This window comes from Peromyscus californicus, unplaced genomic scaffold, assembly GCF_007827085.1.
Source record: "Peromyscus californicus insignis strain IS unplaced genomic scaffold, ASM782708v3 Scaffold_9__1_contigs__length_137607984, whole genome shotgun sequence".
Taxonomy (NCBI): Eukaryota; Metazoa; Chordata; class Mammalia; order Rodentia; family Cricetidae; genus Peromyscus; species Peromyscus californicus.
In genome coordinates, this window is record NW_026294617.1 from 50,892,327 (window position 1) to 50,908,282 (window position 15,956).

General features: G+C 33.9%; 1 protein-coding gene across 1 annotated transcript in view; it reads right to left on the reverse strand.

The window, feature by feature from the left end:
• Nucleotides 1-15,956, reverse strand: part of Si (sucrase-isomaltase) — a 73,492-nt gene that overhangs the window by 47,938 nt on the left and 9,598 nt on the right. Inside the window, exons 6-14 of the mRNA XM_052731398.1 lie at nucleotides 14,789-14,960; nucleotides 11,689-11,788; nucleotides 10,677-10,789; nucleotides 9,650-9,775; nucleotides 7,924-8,055; nucleotides 7,718-7,837; nucleotides 5,529-5,642; nucleotides 3,213-3,297; nucleotides 1,699-1,816 (exon numbers count right to left, since the gene is read on the reverse strand). Coding sequence (XP_052587358.1) covers nucleotides 1,699-1,816; nucleotides 3,213-3,297; nucleotides 5,529-5,642; nucleotides 7,718-7,837; nucleotides 7,924-8,055; nucleotides 9,650-9,775; nucleotides 10,677-10,789; nucleotides 11,689-11,788; nucleotides 14,789-14,960 — 1,080 coding nt within the window. The remainder of the gene's footprint in view (nucleotides 1-1,698; nucleotides 1,817-3,212; nucleotides 3,298-5,528; nucleotides 5,643-7,717; nucleotides 7,838-7,923; nucleotides 8,056-9,649; nucleotides 9,776-10,676; nucleotides 10,790-11,688; nucleotides 11,789-14,788; nucleotides 14,961-15,956) is intronic.

The window sequence follows — 15,956 nt, forward strand, 5'->3', positions numbered from 1 at the left end:
TATTTGATCCTTTCTCGGACACAAGACATAATATTTACAAAAATCTGTGAATTTTAACATCAGTTTTGCATTTAGTTGCCAAAATGTAGCTCATTTGAATACATTCTGATCAAATACAAAAGAAGGTTATCTTTGGAAAAGATAATATTCTCTCAAAGGGAAATCATCAGAAACAAAAAAAACTATAAGTTGTAGTGAGTAGCCATTCCAGCTTTGATCTGGAAGTTCCAAGCCCCATTGAGGCTTCTGTAACTGTCATGCCTACAACGTAGGGCTGAGAGAGGACCCTGAAGACCCAAGATCCGATGCAAGGGTTCTCTTGGTTCCTGGACCCTGGACTATGGAGGTAGACCGAGCAGAGTTCTCCAGAGCTTTCCTAGACTCTGTTACCTATCCCTTCACTTGTAAGTTACCCCACAAAATAAACCTCCCTTTTAACTACGTGGAGTGGCCTTAATAATTTCACCAATAATAAGTACTTCAAAATATGAAGTCAACCAGACTCGCTTTGTGAATATATGGTATCATCACATGCCTTTTTCATATTATAAACTGTATTATATTGAACCAAAAGATATTGCTCTTTTTTTTCCTCCAATAATTTACCTACTTAAAAAAAGTAATGTTTTGGTTGTGAACATAGCCTTTAATGGCTGAGCCATCTCTTCAGCCCAATGTTGACGGGTAGCGGTGGCGCAAGCCTCTAATCCCAGCACTCAGGAGGCAGAGCCAGGTGGATCTCTGTGAGTTCCAGGCCAGCCTGGTCTACAGAGGAAGATCCAGGACAGGCACCAAAACTACACAGAGATACCCTGTCCCAAAAAAAAACCAAAAAAAAAAAAAAAGGTAATGTTTCACATTGCATTCAGGTTTTATTAATTTATTTTTGAATGGTGATAATTAAAATAGAACTATAACGTTTCCCTCCTCCCTTTCCTCTCCCCAACCTGTGCCAGGAATGCTCCCTCAAAACCATCTGTTGTCCTCCATTTCCAAGATAATAAATAGCCTAGTGTTCCTTTATCACTATTTATATGTGTAGATGTGTACAAAGAGAAGTGTCAACACTGTAATGAAAATATGCAAAAGTTTTGATACTTTGCATGATTTGCCACCAGCAAGGCATTCACACTTGAGCATTTACTTAAAGAGAAAGTTGCAAATATATTGAGCCCTAGATCTGAGTGCTATCAGTGACTGCTCTGTAGAACCTTATGGAACACTAGTAAGGAACAGAATGTCAGTAAGCACTGGGTTTCTGCTTCTGTTTTGTGTCATGCTCCTTATTCTATTATGTTCGACTACTTAAAAACTAAGTGAATGGAAACACTTATTTTTGGAGAGTAAAGAACAGCTATTATATCATCACTTTTTAAGCCAGTTGAGAACTTCATGGTTGCTAAAAAAAAATAATAACTTTATGGTTTTCCATAGAAAGTAAATAGAATAAATCTGTAAAGAATAACCTCTAGGAATTATGCAAATCTCCATGGTATGTGATTCTTGATAACTAACTAATATTGATACCATCCTATATCAGTAAAAAAGAAAAATATTTTAATAGCATAGAATTTTACCATGAAGATATATTTTTTAATCCTTACTCTTGCAACTTTCAATCTAAATTGCTAATCTTCCAGAAACACGTGTATAAACAAAACAATGAGTCATTGAGTTTCCACATAAAATTTCCCTTACTTCTCTGTGGCTATGGCCATGCTGTATCCATACAGGCTGTGGACATCATACTGTTGCCCCCACTTCTGCACAGCATCCATGCAAAGAGTTTTGGAATACAAAATTTTGTCAAGAATACCTTAGAGGAAATAACAAAGCAAATGTTCTCATGAGATACTTTATGATAACATTTGTGTCTTTTATTTCTAATCTGTTCTCTCATAGATAATTTAAAAAAAACAGAAGACTACATTTAGTTGAACAATATCCAATTAGGTTTATGCATTTCATTCCTGTGGAGACTGGAAAAGGATTTTTAGCTACAACAAGATTAAATACTATACACACTAATGCATTTAAGGTAATTTAATTTAACTAAACAATATTCTATGGTTTTAATAACAAATAAATCCATGGGAAAGAGTTATTGATAAGTGAATTGCAATTTATACACTTATATAGAATTTCCCCAAATACTAATTTTAGTCATTTATAGTACACAAGTGTGTTTAAATGTGACATTGGTTAGGAACTGAGGAGATGGCTCAGTATGTACAGTGCTCAGCACACAATGAGTAGCTGAGATTAAATCTCTAGCACTCACATGCAAGGAGCACATGACGGTGAGTTGTCCTCCCCGCACTGTAGCATAGAGACAAGTGGATCTACAGAACGCTCTCTCTCTCTCTCTCTCTCTCTCTCTCTCTCTCTCTCTCTCTCTCTCTCTTTCTCCCCACTTTCTCTCACTCTTTCTTCCCTTCTCTCTCTTATCTAGTCAGTCAGTGACCTCTAGTTTTAGTGAAGAAATCCGATATCAAAATGAGTTTTGAGGGAGTTTGGCTCAATAATTAATAATGCTTGCTCCGAAAACTTGGGTACTGAAATTTAGATCCCAGCACCCAGCTAACAGGCTGGATGTGGAGTGCAGATCTATAACTCAGTGGTTCAGAACAAGAGTCATTAGGGTACGCTGGGAAAGTGTGAGTCCTGACTTGAAGGAGAAACTCTACCTCAGTGGAACAGACAAGGAGATAAAAGAGTAAAGCAGAAACCTTCTTTTCAGCTCTGTGCTTCAGCACAAGCCTACATGTTTATGAATGTGTATGCTTACACTCACCTGGACATAATAAATGAACACATCAATAAAATTAACAAAATAAGATGGAGAATAATAGATGAAGAAATGAACATCTTATTTTCCACATGCGTTCATGTGGAAACATACAAATGTGTACATACACAAACAACACACACAAAAAGGTCAACATAAATAAGAGAGAGAGCAGTAGATAAGACCCTCAGTATCTCATCTGTAAGCTTGAAAACATTAATGCATACATACAACACATACATAAATACGTATTACATCAATAGAACCACACGTTATTCTATTCGGCAAAGGAAAGAAAAAAATCAGTGATTTTAGGATTCAAAATTATAAACAAGTTTGTGATTTAGAAATATATTTTACAATTTATAAGTCAACACAAATTTTGTCCCAACTATGGGTAATTAGGTAAGCAAATAGAACTTACCAGGAGTAAAAGGTGGGTAATTCAGTTTATTGACAGCACACCCTTTCAGAGATCCTTGAATAAAGCTGGAAACTTCATTCATGTCCTGAGTGGATAGAAAAATAAATTGTGAACAACAGATTCCCTATGCTATTTAAAAAGACATCCTTGAAATTGTTTAATTCCTAGATTACATACACACACATTCACATATATGACATACATGTGTATGTACATGACAGACCTAAAGATGGGGTGCATATGCTAAGACAGGTACCTTGACTGGAGGGAAAGATTTTAATCTTGCAAACACCTCTCACTTTACAGAATTATAAATCTACACAAAGCACATCTGCTCATGTAGTAGACATCACTGAGAGAGTTGTGTCAGTTTTCTCACTGTGGTGTACGTATCCCCTCTCCCAGCACAGTCATTCTTATACATATTTTATTTTGATGGGCAGTTATCTAGATTTTTATCATTCACTCAGCCTATTGCTGATACCAGTATTCACAGGTCCACAGCTTCTAAACTGTCATAAGTAATGGAGGCATGGTGCTGTGGGATGTTCTGTATGGCAAATGTGTTGCTCTGATTGGTCAATAAATAAAACACTGATTGGCCATTGACTAGGCAGGAAGTATAGGCGGGACAAGGAGAATAAAGCTGGGAAGTAGAAGGCTGAGTCAGAGAGACACTGCCAGCCGCCAAGATGACAAACAGCATGTGAAGATGCCGGTACGAGCCATGTGGCAAGGTATAGATTAATGGAAATGGATTAATTTAAGCTGTAAGAACAGTTAGCAAGAAGTCTGCCATGGCCATACAGTTTGTAACCAATATAAATCTCTGTGTTTACTTGGTCGGGTCTGAGTGGCTGTGGGACTGGCAGGTGAGAGAGATTTGTCCTGACTGTGGGTCAGGCAGGAAAACTTTAACTACAGCATGGGATGTTAGGAGCAGCATAAAACCCTGAAAGTTTTTTTCAAGGAAACTTAAGCTAGCTGAATTTTATTTTAAGAATTTGTTAAACAATTTTTTTAAGTGTTGGGGAATTATTTTAAGGTATACGTGATAGGTATTCATATTGTCAATTGGATTATATCTTCAGTTAATTAAAACTCAAGCAGCGCAATACAGTTGAGAGGGATTTTTCTTAATTAAGTCACTTCAAGTGACTTCAAGTGACTTAATTAAGATCCGCCTTAAATCTGGGCCTCAGGTTCTGCTGGCAGGCTATATGAAGAACAGAGAAGAAGGAAGTGTTTGCCCTTTCCTGCATACCCTTGCTCTGGCTTCACCTGATATTGCAGCTTACTTTTACATGATTCTAACATATACAGAAGACTAGTTGAGTCATCTGTCTCTGTGGACTGAACAACTCCCAATTAGATAAATTAATAACTAACTATTAATTTACTAGAAAATTAATAACTATTAATTTACTAGATAAACTAATAACTATTAATTTATTAGATAAATTAATAATAATTAACTTATGGGTGAGCTCATTAAGATGATAACAGACCCAGACAGTCAAACAAAACTCATCAACAATATCTAATACTGTATAGAGCTGTTCTATTTTTCTTAAAACCTCTGTTTGTTTTTTGTGTTCATGTTTATGAGAAGTTTATTCTAAGCTTAGGGTTTAGAATCTTGAGGTATTTTTATCCCTCCAGTAGGTTTATAGTCACTGCAAATGCAGGTTTGCCTTGACTATTATCTCATGGGGACTGCCCTGTAAATGGCAAATTGTGATTAAGTAAAATTATGAATACAAGCAAACAAAAATTATCCCAAGAATTTTCCAAACATTATGGTTTTCTTCAGTGATTTCATAAATCATCTAGGAACTAAATTTTAATGTATTGTGAAATAGAATACAGACCACTACCGATTCCAGGTTCTTCTCTTCCATCACTTACTAGAAGGGAAGCCTCCTAAGGGGGATACTAGTGGTACACAGTGCTGCAGCTGGCCCCTGTATATTTTCAAATGTGCTTTGGAACTGTGCTGTCCTAGGCCTATCCCCAAATCAACCATCTCAGAAAAAAATGATAGATGATAAAGATATAACTCCTCATATAAAAAATTAAATTTATTTTTCAAAGTCTACTAATAAGGGAGAAAAACATCTAAATTTACAGTTTTTACTTTTGATTCCTTTCTTTCACATGAATTGTGTTTGTGTTTTAGAAAGTGATAGAAAGTATTTAAATTTTATTTAGAATACATTCTCTATAGAGATACACAATGCATACCTGTGTATGTATTTATGGATAATTCATTTTATGATCACAAAATAAAACCATTTGTTTACAATAGCTACTTACAATCCAAAGTCCATCATATTCGACTTCATTGTGGAAAATACTGCATTCATTTGCCCACCACTCAATGGTTTGGGGATTAGTAAAATCAGGGTACACTGTTAATCCTGGCCAAACCTAGACAAATAAATCATTCACATATACACATGAGTAAAAGAGAATTGAAAAATAAGTGGTATTTCAAACACCAGTACTTAATATCAGTATTAAATTCCTAATATTGTACTTCAGTAGGTATGTATGACTCATGTGCAGTCTACATTCAAAATTATCTGGACATTATGTTAAACTTCCTTAAGGGAAAATAGTTAAGTAAATATAAAGAAGCATTAAGTATTTAGAAAAGAAAGAAAATGTTATAGATGTCATATGGAGTAGAAGTAATTGTATCTCTTAGTATCTTTGTAGATCAGATTAATAAACCAGAGTAATATAATGCATCCCAGTTTCATTAAATGAAAGCATGATACTACATTTCCAAAGACATCTACTTCCAAAAACTTCAAGAGAAGAAAATTTCATTTTTATAGCAATATACACTAGACTTTTTCTGTGTTCTAAACATTTTTATAATTGTTAACAAAATAGTCAACAGAAATTTGGGAGATACATTTTGGTCATCATTTTACATATAAGGTAGGTAAATTAAATCCATCTTGCAGGAGAGATAAGTGACACACAGACATGTCAAATAGGATATTCAAGACCGTCCTCCTCACACCTGGCTGGCAGGAATTTAAACTAAAGGCATCAAAGACCTGACCCTATGATATCAAAGATAAAGTATACTATGTTGTCTCTTGATTATGTATTCCTTTCCAAACTATATTTCATGATCTATTCCTAAAATAATGGCATTAAAGAATAATAATTTTTTAATTAATTAGGACAAGTTTATGTAGTTTTAAAACCATATAAACACAATTGCTTACTGATCTGCTTAGGATCACAGTGACAAGAGTTAACAAAACCTAATCTGTGAAATATTAGTGGGTAATAACAACAGGGTCACATGTAGGTCTGGTGGAGCCTATTATCATGGAAAGAAATGCTTCCCCAGAAAGTTTAGGTTTCCTAACTACAGTAAGGATAGGTAGGATATTTGTCATTATTGTAGATAATGATTTAATAAATACACATTTTAAAATTGTTATTTCCTCTTACAATGTTATTTAGTTTTATTAAACCACATCAGTGAATTACCAACTCCATATATAAAGTCATTCCTTGCTTTTAACATGATTTAGGAGTATGCTTTTAAAAAGAATATTCATTCTATCCAAACATATACTTTACATGTTGGGCAGCTACATCAGTAAAGTGTTTGTCACATAAGCATGAGATTTCCATTCAGATTCCCAAAACAGTAGTGCAGTCTAAAATCCCAGCACTCCTAACATGAGATGGGAGGAGACAAGAGAATCCTTAGAAGTTCCTGGAACAAGAAAGTGCAGCAAGCAAGGGCCCTGTCTCAAACTTACATGACATGGCACACATAAGCCTGCATTCATATGAAGAGATAGATAGATAGATAGATAGATAGATAGATAGATAGATAGATGATAGATAGATAGATAGATAGATAGATAGATAGATAGATAGATAGATGGATAGAAAGACAAAAACATTTACTGACAGGTAGACAGATGCATACACACACACACACACACACACACACACACACACACACACACACATATATATATATATATATATATATATATATATAAGATAGGCATCTTTTGAATTCTTTCATAATTGGTTTTGTGATCTTTGAAATGTTAATTCAATTTTCTATATTTATGTTTTCTTCCTTGCAACAGTTTCAATAACTACACAGTATTTTGAAGTAATGTAATTAAAAAAAACTCAGTGCCTAGTATAAAGTTCCTCAGTTTGTATTTGCAAATATTTTGTATTAAATCATCTACACAAACATTGCAGAATTTTTGTAAGAATTTAAACAGTATGCCAGATTTATTGGCATTGATTCTGATTATTGACTTTAAATGACCTGCTATCTACTCTTGTACAACTAAATTCATGTAAGGACTAATGGCATATTTGTACAATTTAAATACAAAGAGGAAAACAACACACACACACACACACACACACACATCATTTACACAAACAATGTTTGCAAAATAGGAAACCAGAGCCACGTGAATTTAATGGATGGGAGAACTTACCTCTCCAATAAGTGGTGTAGTTCCATCTGGCTCATTCACCCAAACCTTTTGTTCATCACCCCTCCTATATGTTTCATATTCTGCTCCATTAGCACGCTTATTTATAGATATGGCAGGGTCCTGATAAAGAAATAATATTCTGTAGGCAATGTTAACGTACAAATGTGCAATGATAATATATATTTTACTACACAATTTATCTTTACCAGGATGATAACATATTTTTGTCCATGGTTATGTAAATCCTGAGCAAATTCGGGAAGCCCATTAAAAGCAACTGCATCATAAGTAAAGTCCTTTTTGTCTTCCATGTAGTCAATATCGGTGACTTGTGCATCCTGAAAATTAGCAAAATGTGTTTCAGTGAGAGTTGAAAGAGTTTTCTTGTAATGTCAATCTTTAATCACAAACATTTGTTTCATACAGAGAGAAACTAACATAACAATGAACTCAATCTAGTCATGAGAGAGCAGGCTAGTGTATTTAATCTCAATATTTGGAAGGTAAAGTAGGAGGTCCTCAAAATTCAGGCCAGCCTGAGCTACAGAGTGAGTCATTGTTTATAATTTGCTTTATTTTCATAAAAATAAGACATAATATTGCTCATAAAATTGTTTACTTTCATTCATATGGTTCATTTAATTTGTTTCATTTTTTAGTGCTGTTAAGAAAATTAGAATCTAATGAATGCTGTACTACTGAACAACTCTCCTGGCCCTAGGTTATCTCATTTTTATGTGTAAAAGCCTTAAACTACTATTAATTGAAATTTTTCATTGGTGAGTTCTCTTCATGTCATATATACACACACATATATATAAAATTGTAAAGACAGAATGTTATTTTTCATACTTAAATATATATACCTAAATGTATATACTTGCTAACTGCAATCCTTATACCCACAGATAAGTGTAGCTTTTACTCCTAATCAAAGAAACTTCCTTTAGGAGCCAGTGGAGACTTTTACAGCAATCTATAACTGGTGAAAATGTATAGAACAGATGATCATGGTGTCTCCAACTCAGACTGATATATCTACAGTGCAATCCCCATAGATTCGGGGAAATTTGTAGAAGACTGGACAGGAAGATTGTAAGAGCCAGAGGTCCAGGACATTTGCCATGAGATAGTGTCTTTGTATGTGACAGGAAGTGACACCCTGAAATCTTAATAATAGGTTGCTTAAGCTTGAGTTGCACAATGACGATGCTAGTTGGTGTATCAGCATGGATGTAGAAAGCCCACAAAGTCCAAGCTTAGATGAAGATTCCTAGCAAATAATCAATGCTAAGAGAGGGAGAATCAATCTTCTCCAGGGACAAGGCCTGTAATAGGTTATTGGATCCTAAGAGATCAGCCTTAAATACATACAGGCAACATTAAATGTACTCATGAGGATATATTTATATACACATCTTATGTGTATATAACAGTAATTAAATAACAAGTTATGAATTTGAGAAGGAATGATGGCAACACAGAAGGAACTAGAAGTCTGAGAGGGAGGGTGCAAATGCTTAAATACAGCACTCACGAGTTCTCAAAAATTACATTAAAAATTAACAACAAACATTTTTGTTTTAATACAATTCCTGATAAGTTTTTTTCAAAAATATGTTTTAAAGCAATTAAAAATTAAAAGAGGCCATTAATTTGGAAAAAGCTAGGAGGTAGATATTAGAGGGTTTGGAGAGAGAGATGATGTAAGTACATTATAAATTCAAAAAAGAAAAAAGGAAATAAATTCAATCGGCCTATGGACACCATATATGGATATAGAATAAATTTACCATTAAATCAGTTTTACAATTATAAATGTTCTAGAACATCAATCTAGCACACTTTACATATCAGTGTACCCTGACACTGGGAGTCATTTCCTATTATGTTATAATGTTGATCTTTGGTGCCCCAATCCCTTCTCCTTACATATGGGATGCCGGCTTCCCGATTTCTTCTGACAACTTCTTTCACTGCATCTAGTGACTTGTAATTCCAGCGACTCAGTTGAAAGCCAAGACTCCAATATGCTGGCATTGCTGGTCGTCCAATGAGCTTGAGGTAAATGGGCAGTCAGTTAGTTTCAACAAAGAAGAATGTCTTGAGAGTTACTACTCTTTTTTTTTAATTTTATAATTTAATTTAATTTTACATATCAGCCATGGATTCCCTTGTTCTCCCCCCCTCCCCCCACCGCCTTCCCCCAGCCCACCCCCCATTTCCATCTCCTCAATGGCAAAGACTCCCCTGAGGATTGAGTTCAACTTGGTAGATGTGCTTTTATTCTACTGTTCCTGTAGTACTCACTGAACTACATGCTATCAATACAGAATCCCATCTGAATTCTTTACTTTTTCCTTCAAAATCTCCCAGAACTTTCTTATAAAATGCTTAGTCGGTTTATGCTCTGTCCCACATCTTTTGTGTATTTTGTGTTAAAGAAACAATCAGGAAGATAAAATTTGCAAAGATATATTTGTCTATCAAGGAAAATTAATGACAAGAATTAAAGTATAGTAAAAAAAGATATTATAACACAAAGGAACACGTTTTGTCATATCCTCATTTCCTATTCTGATCAAAATTGTGAATGACCTACACTTTCAGTGGCTATTCCTATTCTCCAAAATTATATACTTTCTTTTGCTTTATTCTATCAAAAATGATCATAACTAAATAATATGGAGCACTTTAAATAAATATGACATCTGAACTCAGCTATCCTATCATAAAAATTAATCTAAATAAAAAATATATTTAAAAATATGCAGATTTCATTATACAGGAAAGAAATAAAAATTATCATTCCATGACTTTAAATTTTGAGAAGAAAAATACATATAGATAAGAAAGGCTATATATGTAACAATAAATTATTAAACAACTTATAAAGCTGTTTATAACTTATAAAGCTTATAAAACAGGAAATATTTGACAAATTCAGTCTGAAACCAACCTCTTGGTATTGTTGAACTACTTCTTCTGGTGTATCTCCAAGAAATACATAAAAGTCTAGTATGCCACCAATAACTCTGTAAGTAATTATTGGAGTTGGCTGGATAAAAATCTCTACAAATAAAAATAGGAAAACATATACATAATGTGAGTAATGCTCATAATGATCAAATAATTGTGACACACATTTAAGAGCCTCTTGTTAACTGTATGAGTGCACATCATGTTCAATTGTTAAGGAGAAGTAAGCTATTGAAAACAACATTGGGGAAAGCAGAAGGTGCCACTTGTAAGGCCTGTGACAGGATACCCTCTCCAGAGCTGGCGTGGCTCTCTGGAAATTGATTAGCAGAGCATAGAGGATAAAACTCCTAAAAAGAACAAATGTCTTGCTAAAATTGTATCTCAATTAGTTATTGCAATTTAACTTCAATTGAAAGATCATTTTACCACACATTAATTTCTAAAAAGAATACTAAAAGTGTTTAACTTAACATTGTGCAAGTAATTGACTGAATAATTATAAAAAAACATTTTTCTAGCTGAACAATTGTAACTTTTCAATAGCATTCAATCAACTCTTAAGATATTCTGTTCACATCATACAGAAAACAAGATTCTACATTACTTGAAGTGAACTTACTACTTCTCTGGCCATAAAGATCTTTCTGGGTTTGTTTGTTTGGTGTTTTTTGGTTGTTTGTTTTAGTTTTTGTTTTCCTGAGGGTAGTGTGTTAACTTAACTTGACAGTGAGGCTGTGTAAAGCACCTATTTGTGTGAATGCATTTCAGCTTTATTCTGAAGGGAAAGAGATTGCCTCTGAGTCACAACACAATGTATACTTTCGCAAATAGAAACACTCACAGCTAAAACCTAATTTTAAAACCTTCTAATAAATATTCTACAAAATTGTTTAGTTTGAAATCAAATATCTCTGATGAGAATCAAAAGTGTGCTTGAACATGTCAAGATAAACTCTACGTAAACATATTATCAATTAAACCATGCTTACCCATTGCATTGCTGTTCATGAGAAAAACACCATATGACTTTCCAGAGTTATCTTCAATGCCCATGAAGAATGTCTGATGCCCATAGAGATTATGATTATTCTGAAAGGTGAAGTTCAAATTTTAAATATTGAACTGAATCTAAATTGAAAACAAAGTATTCTAGAATGGACTTAACAAATTAATTTACTCTTGTAGTTTAACTTTCTATAGTTCTACACTAATTTCCCTTACTAAATATCACATAGACGATTATAGTATAAAATAATATAATGTACTGCAGTTAATTATTTTATATTAGCAAAAGGAAACATTAACATGTATTAATAGATCATTTGCTTCTCTTTGCTTTATTAGAAATAGAAATATTTCAATAAGTCATGTGGATATTATGGCAACACTCATCAGGATCCATTTTTTCATAGCTCACACACAGAAAGATGTCTATCTTAGATTCTGCAGTGTTTGTTAAAAGCATGTGAGAATGTGTGATAATACAGGCAAGTCCTAAAAAGGATGACAAATAAAAAGTTAAGTCTATCTGATTGGTTTTATACAGAAGCTTAAAGGAAAGCCTGTGTAGAAAGACAGCTTGAAGAGACTTTCAGCCTGGTGTTTATTTCAGAGGGCAATGCGGTCAACTCTAACACAGAGACTGCTAGAATTAATCAGTAGTTTTGTACCAAGGGAAGTTCCTTAAAACAACTGTCCATTTACTCCTTTGGAGAAATAGCATGCATTCGTGTCTAAAAATAATAAAGATAACCAAGTAGTAAGTAAAAATAACTTTAGAGGTTGATCCTTTGGCCTTGTAAGTTCCACATTAATGCAAGAAACAAATTCATTCAGAAAAAAAAAGCACTCTGACTGTGATCCTCTTAAAGTGAGAGGCTCTGGAAAGTATTAGAAGCTGAGTTCTTCGTGGTAAGGTCTGAGAGAAGTTCTTGTAACATGATACTTCATATAACTTATGTGAAGTACAAACAATCTGAACTTGTGGTATTTACAAGGAAATCATCTTTCTTGCAATAACTAGATGTTTTAGGGGACTGTGTGCTGTAGATCAGGAGGAAGTTGACGAAACTGCAATGGATGGTGACTAAATGTAGGTAGATACTTCATCCTGTGGAGAGCATGGTATTTGGGATTATTCCAGATCATTGTCTTTAATTACAAGAGGACTAAAAATAGAATAATAAAATACAAAAGTAAAAAATAAGCAGTCATTTGCTGGAAATGCATGCTCAAGTAATAAATCAGTGAAGATATTTTTCTATCAGTTTTCATTAAGATAAGTTAGATCTACGTATCTCTTCTGCATAAAATTCAGATAAACTAACTCAAAATGACTTAAGGTTCTTAAATTTAAAAACTTAAAATGCTGAAATTAGTGGAGAAAAATAATTCAAGTGTTTAGGTACAGAGAAGAACATTCTGAACAAGTCTCCACTGGCAAAGAGGTAGCAAATTAGATAAGGTGAATTTAAAATCTTCATGGCCAAGAAGGTATGAGCAAAAGAGAGGCCATATAAAGAACTGGACAAAGTATTTGACTGCTATATTACAGACAGGGTAGTTAATAGATAGAATCTACAAGGCACTGCAAGACACCCAAAGAACAAATCTGATAATTGACTGAAGTAATCAATGGAATAGGTGACTCTGACAAGGAAATACAGAAAAGGTCAATAAATATTTTAAAATGTGTTCGATATCCTTATCCATTAGGAAAATGCAATCTAAAACAACACTTGGATTCCATTTTGCCTGAATAAGACTGGTTATCAAGAAAACAAATGAGCCGGGCGGTGGTGGCGCACGCTTTTAATCCCAGCACTCGGGAGGCAGAGCCAGGCGGATCTCTGTGAGTTCGAGGCCAGCCTGGGCTACCAAGTGAGTTCCAGGAAAGGCGCAAAGCTACACAGAGAAACCCTGTCTCGAAAAACCAAAAAAAAAAAAAAAAGAAAACAAATGAGAACTGGAGAGTTGGCTCAGTGGATAAGAGTGTGAGGCACTCTTGCAGAGGACCTGAGTTCTAGGAAGTACACAAGAAAGCTCAGAACCATCAGTAACTCCAGTTCCCGGAGATCCATAAACTCTTCTGACCTCTGCAGGTACCATACATGCACATGGTACACATACATAGGTGCAGACGAAATCCACACACATATAAAAGTAAAATAAATAAATACATATTTTTAATTAACAAAAAAAAGAAAACAAATGGCTGAAAACCCAAATGAGGATGTGTGGACATAGGAAACCTTATTCACAGATGTTGTGAGTGTAAACTGGTACATCCATTATGGAAATCAGTATGGAAGTTTCTTAAAAAAAATATCATATTACTGATGTTTACCACTTCAGGACATTTACTTAAAGGGCTCCATATCTTACAACAGAGATATCGTCATATCTAGACTTACTGCTACTCTATTCATAATAGTAAGGGAATGGACCAGACTAGATGCCCATCAACTGATGAATAAATAATGAAAAGGTGATAAATATATACAACAATATTTTATTTTGTTTTAAAGAAAAAATGAAGTTTACAGGGAAATGAATGGAACTGGAAAATACTGCAATTATGTAAATAATCTGGACTCAGAGAGACAAATATTATATGTCCATATGTTCCCTCTCACATGTGAGTACTGGTTTTAAACACCTACCCTCTCTTTTTTACTCTTTCCCTCTATCATGTTACACATCATGTAACCAGAAAAGAGAACATGAAGAGAAATAGATGTTGAGAAAGGGAGACGATAACAGAATGTATGAGACAGAAAAAGCAGTATGGCTACTAGAGGTCGGAGGGTGCAAGTCTGGAAGCAGGAGGATGAGAGGGTTGTGAGGAGGTGGGGGAGGGAGGATTAAGCCAAACAAATTATGTTTGAAATTTTTATAATAAACTTGATACTTTGTTTGACAAATATAATTTTAAAACAAATTAAAAATAAGTACAATTCTAGAATAGGCATTTCTGTTATGTAAATAATTTAATCAGCAATGTCATATAAATAATATTGCCAATTTCCATGAATGTATCAACTTCTCCAGTATAATCATTCAATTTCTAAAGCCAAGATAATAACATACATCACCAGGCAGTTCATCTCGAGTAAATATTGGCCATGTTTTCCAGTATAAGTCATGACGAAATCTCTTATGAATATGTTCGCCAAAACCGTAAATATATTCACTTGGAAGTTTTGTTGAAATCTGCAAATATTGGTTTGAGTACACCAGTGGACCAACGCTGGTATCAAACCTGAACCACAGAAGAAAAAGAAATGGTATGTGTATAGATGAAATATTCCTTCATTTTAGTTAAACGTAGACACCACCCAGGATATTTGATTTCTAAGGTGTCAGATTTCAGCTGCAGTCATGATTAGGGAAAATAAATATTCTTCCACAAATTTAACTTGTTTATGTCATCAATATAACTTCGTTTTCATTAATACAAAGTTTTACAGGCATGCATCCCTTTAGTCCTCCTCACAGTCTCAGAATTTAACTACCACTATCATTCATTGTACACAGATTCAACATACACATAAATAAATAATAGATAAGTAAATGAATGAATGAATGAATGAATGGATGGATGAAGCAAGTCATGTTTTCAAAGATCATGAATCGTATTCTGCAGACTCAGGTTTTAACTGTGTTCATTGTCCTTGGTACTGTGTATAATACATCACTCTACTGGTTTCATTCATGGTAAAATTAATTTCAAAACCACTGTTTTAAAAATAAAACATATCATGAGAAAAATCTTGAAAACATATTCTTCATGTCTAACTAATTGGCAAAAGCCTCCAGTCTTCTACCACGACCTAGATCCGAGATAAGCATCGTGTTACTCAGTTCTATGGTTAAAGTTTTCGAGAGTTCACACGTAATTGATTCAGTGAAATATTTTTCTTTCTGTGCTGAACTACTGTGCTTAGAATTAAGTACATTTTAGGAAATTGCACAAAGCAAAATATAAAAATTTCCAAATATATTTAGTGAAAGTCATTTTATGAGATTTGGTTTTCAACACTGTTCATCGTTAGCTGGTAACATAGAGCCTACATCTTCACTTTTCTCTACCTAAAAATCATTACCTTTATTTTTAAAATAATTCTTTTTTTGAGATTATAATGTAATTACGATATCATTGCCCCTTCCCTTCCTCCCCAAAACCTTCCCATATATCCCTGTTTACCCTTTTAAAATCTATAACTTTTTATTATTAATTCTTGTTACATACTCTGTG